The sequence below is a fragment of the Scomber japonicus genome, chromosome 24 (genome assembly GCF_027409825.1).
Source record: "Scomber japonicus isolate fScoJap1 chromosome 24, fScoJap1.pri, whole genome shotgun sequence".
Classification (NCBI taxonomy): domain Eukaryota; kingdom Metazoa; phylum Chordata; class Actinopteri; order Scombriformes; family Scombridae; genus Scomber; species Scomber japonicus.
Genome location: NC_070601.1, coordinates 14,426,774 through 14,441,648, shown reverse-complemented (window position 1 = coordinate 14,441,648; position 14,875 = coordinate 14,426,774). Strand labels below are relative to the sequence as shown.

General features: G+C 39.5%; 1 protein-coding gene across 1 annotated transcript in view; it reads right to left on the bottom strand.

Moving 5' to 3' along the window:
- xirp2a (xin actin binding repeat containing 2a) overlaps nucleotides 1-14,875 on the bottom strand; it is a 51,934-nt gene that overhangs the window by 15,297 nt on the left and 21,762 nt on the right. Inside the window, exon 3 of the mRNA XM_053314370.1 lies at nucleotides 5,462-5,637. Coding sequence (XP_053170345.1) covers nucleotides 5,462-5,637 — 176 coding nt within the window. The remainder of the gene's footprint in view (nucleotides 1-5,461; nucleotides 5,638-14,875) is intronic.

Sequence of the window (14,875 nt, the reverse complement as noted above, 5' to 3'; positions counted from 1 at the left end):
CTATGGAAGGAAGAGGACTTCTCTAAACGTCATTAGTATGGAAAATATAGTCCTCACCCTACGATCTGAGCGAGAATGCTCACTGACTTTTTGATACAATAATCTCCTTTTGGGATTGTCAATTACTTTCCTAATAAAACATTTATAGATAGTTTTCTGCATATAGCTTCAAGGAAGCTGCAATATATATGAGCGTTTCCAAGCTTGATGCTGACAGTGTGTGTGTGTGTGTGTGTGTGTGTGTGTGTGTGTGTGTGTGTGTGTGTGTGTAATTGCATGTCAGAGCCCACGCACCTGTCACCTATCCTTTTTTAATGCAAATGAGGAGTACGCTGCAATTTGCAAGTTATTGCAGAGAAGTTTAGGTCAGTGATATTCTCTGGCAGGCCATCATGTTATCAATATTTGACTGTTTGAGGATACAGTAGCTTCATTGAGATGTCATACACATAATGCATACAGTCAGGGTTAAGCATAAGAAAATCTGACAAATACATAAAGTGATTGAATCTCTTGTGCAGTTTTTGGTTCCTTTTTGATTTTTAAATCATTATTTAGAATCATGAATACTTACAATAAATACAGTTCAAAACATTGAATATAGTTTTTAAACTACCATGCTTATACCATTTGAGAGGAACTATTACAAGCACAGGACTTTGTGCACTTTGGTTGAGGTCTGAAATCCAACACTTATCTCTACTTATTTGCTTTGTTGGCCAGAGTTAGGTGAGAAGATTGATACCACTCTCATTTCAATGTGCCATAAATCCTCTCATCTAACTCTTAATAGGAAGAAAATAAGTAGATTTCCCAATACGTCTACTATTCCTCTAAGATTTGGAGAGATTGTGTTTTTTAATGAAGCAAACATCTATCTCATGCTCTTCAAAATTAAACCAAAACCTCAATCTTTCCTTTCAACCAACCGAAACATTACCATAAAAAAAGGTGTAACCATGCTTTAGTTGCTACAAACAGACATTGAAGAGAAATGGAATAGTACTATTTGCTGGATGATATGCTGGATGGACTGGAGTGCTGCTATCTTTAAGCACCTTATCACTTGTGTGTAGACATGCAGACAACAGCTGTGAAAGGTAGAGAAAAACAAAATTCCCATGCAGATTCCGTCTGGCAAGTAGGCCCCCACCACCCACCACTACCCCTATCACACACTCAAACACACACATTCATTCCCATTCAGCTGTCAGGAGCCACCACATGAGGCCTGACACTGAGGATCAAGTGAGGTTGGGAAGGTTGCAGCACAGCCACACCGGCAATTACTGAAGTGAAGTGCAGAAAGAAGATTCAGTAAGTCCTATGTGAAGCTACTGTAAGCTGCTCTTTGGGAGCAATAATGCTAAACTATTGCTATTATTTAACTATCATTAAAAGAATATAAAAGATCCATTGAATTTGTCCAATGGTTGTTATTTTAAGGATAATTACATTACAGCCTTTTTATAAAAAGCAACAGGCCACTTGAGGCTGCGCTCACAGTGGTTTTAGTGCAGCTACAAAAGCACTCTGTATTATGTTAACAACATCTCTTATGTGTTCTGAAATAGCTGTAAAGCTCAAGGCCTCAAGTGGCTTGTTGCCATGCAGACCTGCGACCAGCTAACAGATAATGCACTCACTGAAAATCAACACTCATGGGAGCTGAAGTAATGCCACAATATTAAACAGAGTGAACATAATAAGACTTTTTTCACATTTTCCATTTACTTTGAATTCTGTTTCTATTAATCACAGCTTTTTTGAATGGCTTCTTCACATCAACTGTGTCATCTCATCTATGCACAAAGACTCCACAAGGGGGCAGGTCGCTGGCTACAGTGTGACCTGATTACTGACTGATGGACATTGATTATTTATCCCCTAACAGTCCAATGATTCAAGGTTTGCACATGATGCTTGAATTAATCCTAATATTCCTTTAATTTGATCCTTCATTGTGACACTGCCTGTGAAGATTGTTTCGATATGAGCACTTAAAAGCAATAATTGATTACATTTCTCATGTCTAATAATGATGACTGAGCTATCACTGTAGGTACATATGATGAATTAATGATATCGGTGCTATAAATAACCACAGTCGTGTGTAATGGTCACACATTATGACAGCTGCCCTGGCACTGCTGGAGAACCTTGCTGATGCAACACAATCAATGAATGAGTGGTGGAGCAGGCTGCATATTGATATGCAAACGGATGATTAAGGGTGTGTCTCTATCCATTTATGGCTAGTTATGGGAGTGGAAATGAGGCTCGTGCAGGTTCCACAGTGATAGAGATTTATATAATAGAGTTATGCATGAGCACGGCTTCATAAATCTGACAAAAAGAATGTGTATGCATATTTCTGCCTTTGTGCAGACACAGTTATGAGTCAAGAGTTTTATGCATCCAGCGTCAGGTGATCGCTCAGTTGCATTAATGAGGCTGATGATGTCACAGTTGGTAGCATCAACACATGTCAACACCCGACGCTCTGAACGTCCTGTCAACACCGTCAGCTCCTTTGAAGCTTTTTAACTATACTGTTTAACGAAGGTTCATATCTGCTGATGGCAAACGCTTCTTAAAGAAAACTATATTTATTTTATTCAGTTATTTTTAGTGTTCCATAGATTAAAGTCTTTTCCATGAGTTTGTCTCCTCCTTTCTTATAGATGTCAAGTCTGATAAAAAGCAGTATGATGTTAATATTCACTACATGATGTGAAATGTTCCTGCACAGTGCCGTTGGGTCCTCCTACGCATTAACAAATGAACAGAGGAACTCTTGAATACTTTAGGATCTTTAGTGGATATGAATTATTATACTGTTATGAACTCGACCTCTTCAATACTGTTGTACATCTCTTCAAATATCATGACTTGAATGCTGATTTCATAGGTAAAACTGAATGCTAATTGATTGCCAGATTATGTAACATGCAAGAAAACCCAATGGTGATGTATGTGAAACTTAAAGGGGCAATCCACTGTTTTTACACATGAAGTTCAGTGTACTGCACTCATCATTGATAGTGCTACTCAGCTAGTGAAAACAGCTGTACAATATAATGTTTTTTATGGCTCTGAAATAGCTGTGTACATTTTTGGCAACCCCTATGAGGTCATTATGGCAATTTGTCATTGTGCTTGAGACTACAGCTAGACATACAGTATATTGGTATATGTTGTCTGATATGCGCCGATATTTGTGTTTAAGTTAGATAGGCAACATGTATATGTATCCTTTTGCTTTATTCAAGTTGAATGTGGTTTGTATTTTTCTATTTATAGTCATTCATAATGATTAAATTCCCAGTGAAGTCAGCTATGACATTATCAGCCTAACCTTCTGACAGGTTTCATCACTGCAGTCCTTGTCTACCTTCTCTTTCAATCTACATCAGGTAATAACATTTCAGTGCTTGTAAGTGATATTTCCATCAAGTTGTTATGTGCTCTAGTAGTAGACCATAATTTACAAGCAAAGAACAGACATTTTCCAGTTGGTAGGGCTTTATTTTAGAAAACGAGCTGACTTACTGTAATGGCCTTGGCTGACTGATTGCTCACACAGTTGAATTATTGGGTTTTTAAAGTGCATGCAGGCTCTTCAAAGCCGTTGAGGCTTATTTCCTTGTTACTGACTAATGACTCAGTGATATTCAGAAATGGTTTTTGTGTTTAATTAAAGGAGGAATCATGTGTGAAGGCTTGCTGATGTGCTGGCTGTGTGGGCTCGTCTGACTTTGCTGGAAAGTACTTAGTTTTTTCCTCCCGCAGATGCAGATGAAATGAGTCTGACGTAGTGATTGATGGTATTGTGCCTCTTTGTGCTGGAACAAGACATGTGTGTGTGTGTGTGTGTGTGGGTGTGTGTGTGTGTGTGTGTATGGCTACCCCCTGCCTACATGTTGTCAGTGCATACACAGGCCTTTTTATGCATGAGCAATATCTCCATTTTTATATCAAGATTCTGACACAAACACTTATGTACTTGTGTATCAAATTGAATATTATTTCATAAACACAGTACCAGTGTAAAGTCTGGACACACATTCACATTCCCTCGAATAAGAAAGTGTGTCCAAACTTCTGACTGCTACTGTCATCTATTAAAAAGTAGCTTTTTATATTAAATGCAGAAACTAAATAGATCAAAAGCTTTCTGCTGTATGATACATGCAAGAGACTTACAGTATGTTTGATGTTTTAAGTTAACAGATTTAACCTTAAAGGCCAGTGGAGGAAGAAGTACTCTGATGTTTTACTAAATAAGCTAAAGTACTAATAAATACTCCATTGCATTTAAAAGCTCCACATTCAAATCTTATTGAAGTAAACGTACAGAAGTATTATCAGCAAAATGTTTTAAAAGTACAAGTAAAAGTGCCGCTTCTGCAGCAATATCCCTATGTAGGATATTCTGAATATATATATATATATATTATATACTGCAATATTAGATATTTACTGCTGATACATCAATGCATAAAAAGTTAGGTAGTTTATACCACTGGTTCCAAACATAGGAGTTGGGCCTCCTCAAAAGGTCACAAGATAAATCTGGTGGGTGGGGTGGGGTGGGGTGGGGGGGGTCATACTGTGGGATGATTAATGGAGTATGAAAGAAAAGTAAAAAAGATACACTCCACTACAAACATTTCTATATCTATAGTTTGACTTCTTTGAGCCTCTTAAATAAAACTGTATGAGAAGTTTAGAGGGGAAATGTGTATTTTGTGGAAGTGCTAACAACTCCAACTAGACACGAGCTTTTCTCTAAGGAGTTATTAACCAAAAAGAGTTTATAAAAAGAAATGAGTCTGAAAAGTCACTAGCTGTCAGATTATGTAGTGGCTTACAAGTACAATATTTCCCTCTGAAATTTGTACAGTTAAGCCATGAAGTAGCTTTAAATGGAAATACCAGTGTGTCAAATTTGTATTCAGCTATAGTACTAATAAAAGTACTACCAAAGGCTTTAGACTGAACCTTCCAGCTATACATTTTAAGTACTGAACTGGCTCTAATTTGTGAGAATTGGCTCCAAATTTCCTAAATTCATGTTGAGCAATTTAACGTGATGTCATGCTGAACCAAAAGCCCCACTGTTTATAAAATGACTGTTAATTCCTTTTGAGTCAGTCACACTCTAGAAGTGCCTGTCCAGTACTGAGCCTTGTGACACTTTGACAAATAATCCTACCATTCCCACCACCGCCCTGAGTCACCTGTCCTCTTTTTTTTGTGTTGTTCTGTAAAGTAGCCCATGAGCAGGGAAGATTAAATGTAAAAAATGTGGTCCTGTAATACTAACACCGTCTGTCACATGGTGTCCATTTATCACTTTAAGGAGAATATTAAACATCCACATATGTGACTGTCTGCCGGCTGTCTGTTAATCCTCTGTGCTATCTCTTCTTACATCCATGTGGAAGTATTGTCTTACCATAGCAGAGGAGGAACTGCTGGTTTCTTTGCTGGATACGGCAGCCTGATACATCGCCATCCGCTCTTTCACTGACACCCGCTCGGCCTCCTGCTCCTCAGCGCTGGGGGCCCTGTTCCCCTGGCTCGGCTCTTCCTCAGGACGTTCTGACCTGGATCTGCCTGCACTGCCTGCAGCTATACACACACACACACACACACACACAAACACAAACACACACAAAGACACACACACAAAACACAAAGAGATGAGAATGCCCTTTATCAATGCAAGAATCCTTAGATCATTATGAAAGGTGTAGCCAAACGCCAAACTCAACTTCACGTCATTATCAGAATGTCTGCTGAATGAAGGCAAAGGCAGAGCTTGCCCTTTAGTAATTGGACTTGGATGAGGTTATATGGGATCATTATTCTGGAACAGGTTGAGCTGATGTTTCAACCACTATCGACAGACTAGATTTCTCTTTTAGTTGTTTCACAGGGAACAGCAGCCTTACTAAAATATTACATAATCATACTGTAGCACCACAATTACACGGGTGATGGGTTTACAACACACCACTTCATTGGAAAAGGAAGTAAACACATGTATACAATAGAGTGGTGTAGCTTTAGTTTCATAACTGCTTTAAAATCCAAGACATCCGCTTAGTTGTAGATACTGAAGATATTTCAACCAAGAAGTGGCCAGAGGCAAATTATCCATAACTAATGTTGACACGAGAGCAACGTAGAATATTCATCAATCACAAAGCAACACGTTGTGATTCTTCATATTGTTCAACGCATCCCTGCGGACAGCCAATTAGTGAAGAGCATTGATTTTACATTTGACTTTTCTGTGCTACAAAGCATCATTAGGCAACAGAGAAGGCTCGGCTAGGGCCCAGCATACACCCACACTGGACCTTTTAGCTCTTGGCGTGTTCTTTCTCTCCGGGCAACAACACCGTGGGATGAAAGAAGACCCTAAATAGAAAGTATTTTCACTCATTATGTGCTCACCCGCTAACCTTTTGACATTTTAAAATCCTCCTCCTAGTTGTGTTTTCAAACTAGTAGCTTACATATTTTCTGTGCATGTATGTGTTGAACTGAGAGTAGAAAATCAGTTCAACTGCAGGAATGCCTTACAGTAGCTACGTCTTAAATGCATATGGATCTAGTATTATAGAGATTAATGACTAGTGCTTCAGTACTTGGTATAATAGTGGCCATGCTTAGCTGTGCAGAGGAAGCTATTTTACCACCTCTCTCAGCTCACTTATACTACAGTATATCTATGAATACACATGCTCAATATAACCTTTTCCTGGAATCTATATAATCAGAATGGAGAAATCAAACACCCACAGGTTTGACCTCAGTATCTGGTGGATAAAACCACATGATATCGTATGAGTCATTAATCCGGTCAAAAAGCCCTGATCACACCAGCTTTTTAAAATGATGAATTGATTCCAATGGAATTCAAGTTGTCTGGATCAGTGAGTTCGCTCCCGGGGGTGAAGCAGGTCCGTGCAAATTGTTCAAATCTACCTCAATTTGATTCCTACCATTGATCAATACAACCACATTTCTCCATTCTGTAATCCCCTTTCAATTTTTTTATCTAACAAATATGTTCCATTTTTACCGAACATGCTTTTATTGTGAAATAGGGCCACCAATTTGAAGTCTTTCAACCTCATTTCAGAGAATTCAGGTTTTGTCCATCTGTATGGTATGTCGCACAGATGAGCTTCAGTCACTCTTCCATAAAAGGAAGCCAGCCAGAGACATCAAATAGTGTGGAGGCAAATTCCAAATGCTTCATTATTGAATTTGTAGACAAAGAACAAAGACCAAAACTGACCCAGAATCCAAAAGTGAATTGATTTAAGCTGTAAGTTGTATTGTAAGTTAGAGTTATCATGTACACTAAATGTTATGCTTTGTGATTGTTTTTTGGTGCCTTTGAGGTTTTTAATCAAAGAACCAGATATTTTCTAAAACTGTTGTTCATCTTTTGTACTGATGAGTCAACCAGAATAGTTTCATGTCCATCCAAGTGCTAGGCACATTCTGACCCTAGTTCAGTTGAAAAATGAATGGCACTTTTATTTCAGGAACTAGTGGCGCTGGAAATAGATCCTCCCACTTCAGAACTTCTGACAGTGTTGAAGTTTGAGGGAACGGAGACAGAAGCTATCATAGCTAATTAGCACTGTTGTGCCATGTATTTTTATTTAGTCTTCTCTGTCAAAGTATGAACAGACAGTTAGCAGACAGTTATGAGAAAGAAGTTGATGATATGTCACATAAATACGCTGCATGAACTTAATGTCTTGTTAGCAATTGATCTACCAAGCTAACTGTTAGCAATGTCCTTGCTGGCGTCTTTTTCTGATTGGTTATTGTCAGAGAAAAAAGCATCTTTGCGGTTTGCTTGCTAGCAGCTAACTAGCTAGCCCTGAGAGAAGCCACTACGCAACAAAATTTCTTGGAAAAAAAAAAATTCAGGAAGATATATGGATGAATTTTGCTATGCCGCTGTGTGACCAGTTCTTAATTCAGACACCATGTGATAAAAGCATGCTCTCCTCACCATACCAATTTTAGCTTTCTGCTACACCTGGCATGTTAGTGTAACCAGTAAACCATCAGGGAGAGAAAATAGGATGTTCGAGACAGCAGCCTCTGAAAATAAACAGGGTTTTTACCGGCTACATCCTATTAATATGGGTCAGAAATCCTACACCTGAGGCTGCAGCGTAACCTAATACCTGCTTGATGACAGAGGTGCAAGGATAATGCCCTCATTTATCACCAGAGATAAATGTTCACGTCATGGTCTGGAGCTGTCATAGAGACAGAGACATGAGGGGTTTTTATGCCTCAGAGCAGTGACAACAACGCTTTGGATATCTCTGGCTCCTGAGAGGGGTATGCTGTATGCAAAGATGCCATAGCAGGGAGGTGAGGTAACCAGGCTCCAAGGAGGGGGAGGCTGACTGGAGGAGAAAAAAAAAAGAAACCCAGCCTTTTTATAAACCGGGCCTGTCTGCAGCGTCATGTTCCCCTGTAACAAGGAGATTTATGGCGTGGAAGTGTGTGTAGCGGTGTATGTATGTGTGTGAGAGAGACAAAATCAAAGGATAAAAATAAGTCAAACCCAAAATTCAAGACCTTCTAATGAGATAGAATATTTTCAAAGATTTATCAAGTTGTTTCTCCATCTCCCCATGCTAGCTCTAATTAGTACTGGCACCAACGAATGTTTAATTAGCATAAATAATTGCTTTCAAACACTGTCTCATTGCTCTAGATGCCCTAATATAATGAAGGCCAAGTCTCTGTTTACAGTGCGATATTGATATCTGAAATAAATAATTCACAGGCTTACACTTCAAACCTGTGTCGTTGCGACTTTTGGGGGCATGTTGTTTTGCTGCTCAGACATATTTACCACTATACTGGTTATTTGTTTTTAGTCATCTCAGCATTGGTTTCTTATCTCCTCATTTCCACAGAGGCAGCACTGAGTAGGGGGGGGGGTAATGGAAGTGGGGGTCAATGGGGGAGGCCATGCTGCTGCCGGTATGCACGACTCAGTGGCTATATTGGGCTGAGCCGAGGGCCATTGACCTCCCTGTCACTGCCCCGTCGCTGCTGCCTGGTGAGGTGAGGTGCTGCCCCACCGGCTGGCTAGAAGAGAGGAGGTGAAGGGCGGCGTGGTGTGTTTGGGAAAGAGACAGCAGAAGAGATTGTGGCCAGGGAAAGAGACAGAATGAAAACAAATGAGAGCAATTTCACTGTTTAAGTGTGTGAGAAAAAGGCTCTATGGCTTAGAGCTCAAAGCTAAACCAAGACTCACAGATCTGTGTCTAGAAGAGGCCATTGCCTAATCACAGAGGTGTCACCCCTCTCTACAATAGAAGCCTTAAGCAACCCAATTTTCTGTTCAATACTTACTGACCAAAGCTTTCAACTGGCAAGGTTTGACAGGAGCGCCAAAATGAGCTACACTAATTGAAATGTCAGCCATGGAGGGCGATTTCCTCCTTACCGATGAAAGCAAAACAGGCACAATAATTGAGCTGTCAAATCTATCAAAATAACTTCTTTAAATTGAGACTGGATTGCCTTTGAGTGCTTCCTTATGCTAGGCTTAGCACTTTGTCTCCGATTTGCTACGCTTTCAGAACATTCCAGATCAGATTGCTGCTGGTTATGTCTGGTGGAAGGAAACAATACGAACCCATGAATGTTTTATGACAATGCACAAATCCTAGTGGAATCACAGTAAACCTACTGAAATATCACGTCTCGTTCTTTATGAAGCTCCGGTGTCTGATGTTCCGACACAATACAGCCCCTCCATTTCATCTTATTTCTGATTTTACACTGAAGATGTCTCTTGTCTGCGCAGCCTGGGTACATCAAACCAATTCATTATCGACTAAAATGTCATCTACCGTTTCCAATCTGTTTCCTTCCACTTGTGCTCTGGTGGAAAATCACCTTGAAAGAGCTCTGCCGACAGTGGAGCTTATGTTGATAGCTATGCAACAAGAGTCAGCCTTTAAATGCTGATAATCCACATACATCGCTTACCTTCTTTGAATGTGTAGGCTGCTCTTTATGTCAAATGACAATAGAATCCAGCTATATAGAAAAGGGTCTTGGAACTCCGGAAAATGGAATAGGCTTAGACACCTGGCCTTAACCCAGCAAAGAAAGCAAATCCTGGGCAGAGACAGACAGACAGTGAGGCTTGGAGGCCAGCTCCAGCAGTGTGTTCCACAGCTCAATGAGACCCAGGCATCCAGTGACAGCTGATTTTATTTTAGAAGTCCCCCTTCGTAAAAAAAATAGGGTGGACTTAGGCGAGAGGGTAGGTGGATGTGGGTTGGCTTTTTTTAGTATCAAGTGTCGAGGTACCCAACATGCCCTTAACCTTATGTCACAGTAGTCTTATAGACACAGACGTCCCATACTGTGAGCTGCAGAAACAGACACTGTGGATACATCCGTCATTTAAACAGCATTTGACTTGGCTTGTTGTTAGCATGGTAAATATCATAGCATTTAATGACTCACCATGAACACTGGAGATAGATTTCATTCAGATTGTTTCATAGACAACAAGTAACTACAGCAAAACACTAGGGAAGTGGGCTTTCCCTAGTCTGTCATACAGTAATTACAGCAAACATGCTTATTCCCTTTCTTGTGGAGAGTTAGATCAATACGACTTTCATCATGTCAATACTCATAAGTATCGGAAATAGGGCAGGAGGCAAATAGCTTAGCATAGCATAAAGACTGGCTAGCTGTTTCCTTCTGTTTTGGCCTACAGACATGAAGGTGGTATCGATCGCTTATCTAACTCACAGCTGGAAATAAAGTTCTTTCTCCAAATGTCAAACCTCTCCTTTGAAATCGCTGGCTGGACTTATACTAATATACAGTTTCACTGCAGAGCTTGGCCTCTCTATGTATATCATTGATTATTGAGTTATGGAACCATTCGTCAGGGAATGGATATGTTAACACTACCTCTAGATCAATGCCTCTTCTGTGATTGACAGTCTGACAATCTGTTCAAACTGTTGTTGTATACAGCAGGTCTCAACTACCCGACTTTCGGTGAATTTGACCATTTTTTCAACATGGTGAACATGAAACTTTCTGTTAAAACGAGCCGTGAACCTTTCAATGTGAACCTTTGCTTAACCCATCTTGTACACCGTATGGCATCAAGATGTCTTTGAACCCTTTTCAAAGACAGCTCCTTAGATGGACAGTAGGGCACTCAAACTAATGCAAAGGGAGAAAATTCAGTGTAGAGGGCTCAAGGGGACTGAGCAAGAAACCTTTAGCGATCAGAAAACATTCCATGTGTGATATGATAATATATCATATCCTTTCTTTCTCATCTCTTTCTCTCTGACTTTCTCTCTTGTGTTCCCCCTTATTCTTCTATCTTGAACATACATTGCCCTAAAGCAATGGCAAAGTTATGCTTTCAAACCAGTGACCTCCTGTTTGTGTGTGATCAGCCTCAGGGCTCTTTTATTCACGCTTTCTTTACCTACATCCTTCCTGACAACACAAGAGCGTATCTATCTTAAATAACCCTGCAGGAATCATTTATGTCTGTCCTCTCCATATTATAAGCTGTGATCACAACTCTTTACCCACCTCATTTATGAAACACAAGGTACTCTCCTGGAAGCCCACCCCATGAGCTGCTGTTGGCAGCACATCGACTACAGAAAGCACGGTTATCAGGCTTGTAGAGAAGCTGCACTCTGCTGATAATCCCACTGAAATTGCACATGGATTTCCTGTTCCGAAAGTGGAAAATAAATATACTCCAGTAGAATACCTAGTGAAGGAGTATAAGAATATTCTCAAACTGATGTCCAGAGAAAGTCAATCAAATGAGCTTTAAACTCACATGACAATTTAACTGTGTATATAGTTAGTATCATTAAATAAAGGGATCTACTGTTCCTTATAATGTAACAGTGAGCTTCATATACTGTATCTGTGTTTGATAAGGTTGTGTTAATCAATACTACTGACTCAAGGAATATTTCATTTGATATGTTTTGTCTGTGAGAACACAATTTCAAGACATTCTCGATCACTTTCAATTTCATTTTCAGTAATGTACAAACTAAATGGACATGGTTATAGAATATTATCCTCAGGCCACAAAAACACATGAAAAAGAGGTGCAATTACAACATTGTGAACTACAATATATTAACTCTTTGGATGTTTTTCTTGAAGCTTTGATCTAAGAAATGTGTAATATGTAAATGATTTTGGCAGTAACTGGTTTCCATTGGCTGTCAGAGACGTGGCAAGTCAAATTTAGTCACGTAGCCTTCAATCACTGTTACAATCATAAAGGGCTTCACAACTAATTCATTTTAAGTAATGATTTAAAATGATACTTTGAAACCTTAGGCTCTCATTATGAACCAGGACACTACTATATTTTAAGAATGTATTTATAATTTTTGGGAGATTTTAAGGTTCAGAGTTCTCTGATTCTAGCTTTTCAGATGTTTATATGATGACAGTAAACTGAAGGTCTTTGAGATGTGGACAACAGGACATTAGAGGAAGTTAGCCTGGACTTTGGGAAACAGTGTTTGACATTTTCTGACTATTTTCTGACACTTTGTGAACCAAACAAGTAATCAAATCACCCCCTCCCACATCCAGTGTTTGTGTTAAGGTAATCAAAGTAGCTGCAGGCTCTAGCTTTATATTAACCTGTCAATCATGAAAGTGATATCGGTTTTCTCATCTAAATGTCATCAAGAAAGAGGATAAGCTTACTGACAACTGTACAACTATGCCTTTAAAGTGCAATAAGTTGGGAAAACACCGTGTCCAACATTGTTCAAGGTCAAACCAAAGATATTAATAGTATGATTAAGATAAAACATTTTGAGTACAATGACTCATTTGCTGACCGAGACTGTAAAAGGTGCTTAAAGGTGAAGGAACAATTACCCTGCATATTTCCATCCACTTCAAACCTACACTGTTCAATACATCAATAGGCAATATAGCCAAATCTTCAATGTTCAATTTACAAACATCAATCAGGTCTTAGGGTGCTAAATTGAGTCCGATAATTACTGCTAAAGGAACCAAAAGTGAAATTGCCAGAAAGAAAAATCTTTGTTTTTCCTGAGGATAATATTATAAAGACATCATCATTTGGCAGGCAAATCTGGGAGGAGATTAAAAAAGAGTTTTTTGGCAATCTAGCTCCAATTGGCATCATTTGCACAGTTGCGCAAATGAAAAAGTCTCTAGGGACACACATGTTTAATCAGCTGCAGACTACATATATATATATATATATACACACATATATACACACACACTCGCTACTCACTACTGTGTGTGACACAAAGCCAGACACAGTTTCATGGTAGTGATTATGGCGTAACACGAGGAAACAAGTAAACAAGGATGCCTATTTAGAAAGAGCAGCAGCATGGAGATTTTGAGGTGAGCTTTGCATCTGTTTAAAGAGCAGTTACACCACCAATGCTTTATTTAAACGCCCCTCGCCCCCCCTGCCACCGCTGTCAGTCATTTGACCTCGTAGATTTATGCGGCGTTTGTCACCGACAACTTATCTGCCGAGACAAAAGCCGTCGCTCGCGCGGGACAAAGCGGCGGGATCGTCAACAAGCTCCAATTTTAGATATGGAGCGGAGATTTAGAGGCGACAGGAAAGCTTTGCTGATCTCAGGTAGAGATGGAGAGCTTCTCAGTCTGTCTGTCTGAGTGTGTAGAGTGTAAGCAGCACATTCATCACTAAACTTTGACATTCAGTATCACCACCCTTCTGTCAGGGTTTATTTCTGTTTGCATTGGCATGGTGTGTAAAGAGGTGTGTGTGTGGTCAAAGTTTATAAAGGAAAACAGATAGAAAATGGTGATTATGATACAGGAAAGTACTGCTCAAGACTAATTGTATGTAACAAGCTGACCAACTGAATATCAGACTCTGCAGTTCCTCTTAACTCAACACAGCGTTTTAATCTTTCAGCTTTTGGTTTTATACTGCTTTGATTCACTCTCATTGCTCTCAACAGCCTTTTTTAGCAGGAGCAGGCAGCTGTGTTTTTTAGTAAAACCAACTAAAAACCTACAATATGCTACCTGCCCAGCACCAAACAATGTACAGATGAAGTTAACAATTACCTGATGAACATAATGGAGCATTTAGGGAGTTGGTAGAGGCAAAAAAACAAAGCTAAAAGAAGAGAGAATGTATCAGTTAGTAGTCTTAAACACAAACAAACATGGCTCCATATCTAATAGATGTTTAACAGGCAACTGTTTGCTCCCAAGTTCCCTATATCACCCTAAAAGGTCACCTTTAAAACGTCCATGTTGTGTTACCAGCTTGTTTCCACTGCCCACAGCTATTATGTTCATATAGTCAGTCACATTTTACAAATACAGTCAAAAGCTGATTTCATGTCTTATATATTCTGTACACTGCAGATGTTATGTGTAAAAATGTAAAACAGATGTATGTTCTCAGGTTATTTGTTATCTGTCTGTGTTTACTTGCTGCAGCAGGTAAACAAACTGAGCTGCTAGTCTTGTTTTCCTGTCCTACTGTTTTCCTAACAGGAAAGGTAGATTTATTTTTTTTAAATCATCATCAGACAAGGTCATACAGCCTGGAGGAGCTTTGATAATATTTATCTTGAATGGCACACATGGATAACACATTAAAGGAAAAACTGGTACAGATGTGAATGTTTGGTCTGGTGGCTCTGGTATGATGTTATGATGTAGGGTTAGGGTTAGGGTTAGGGTTAGGGTTAGGGTTAGCATTTTGCTGGTATGGTTTGAGTCCATTTGTCCCCCTGGAGGG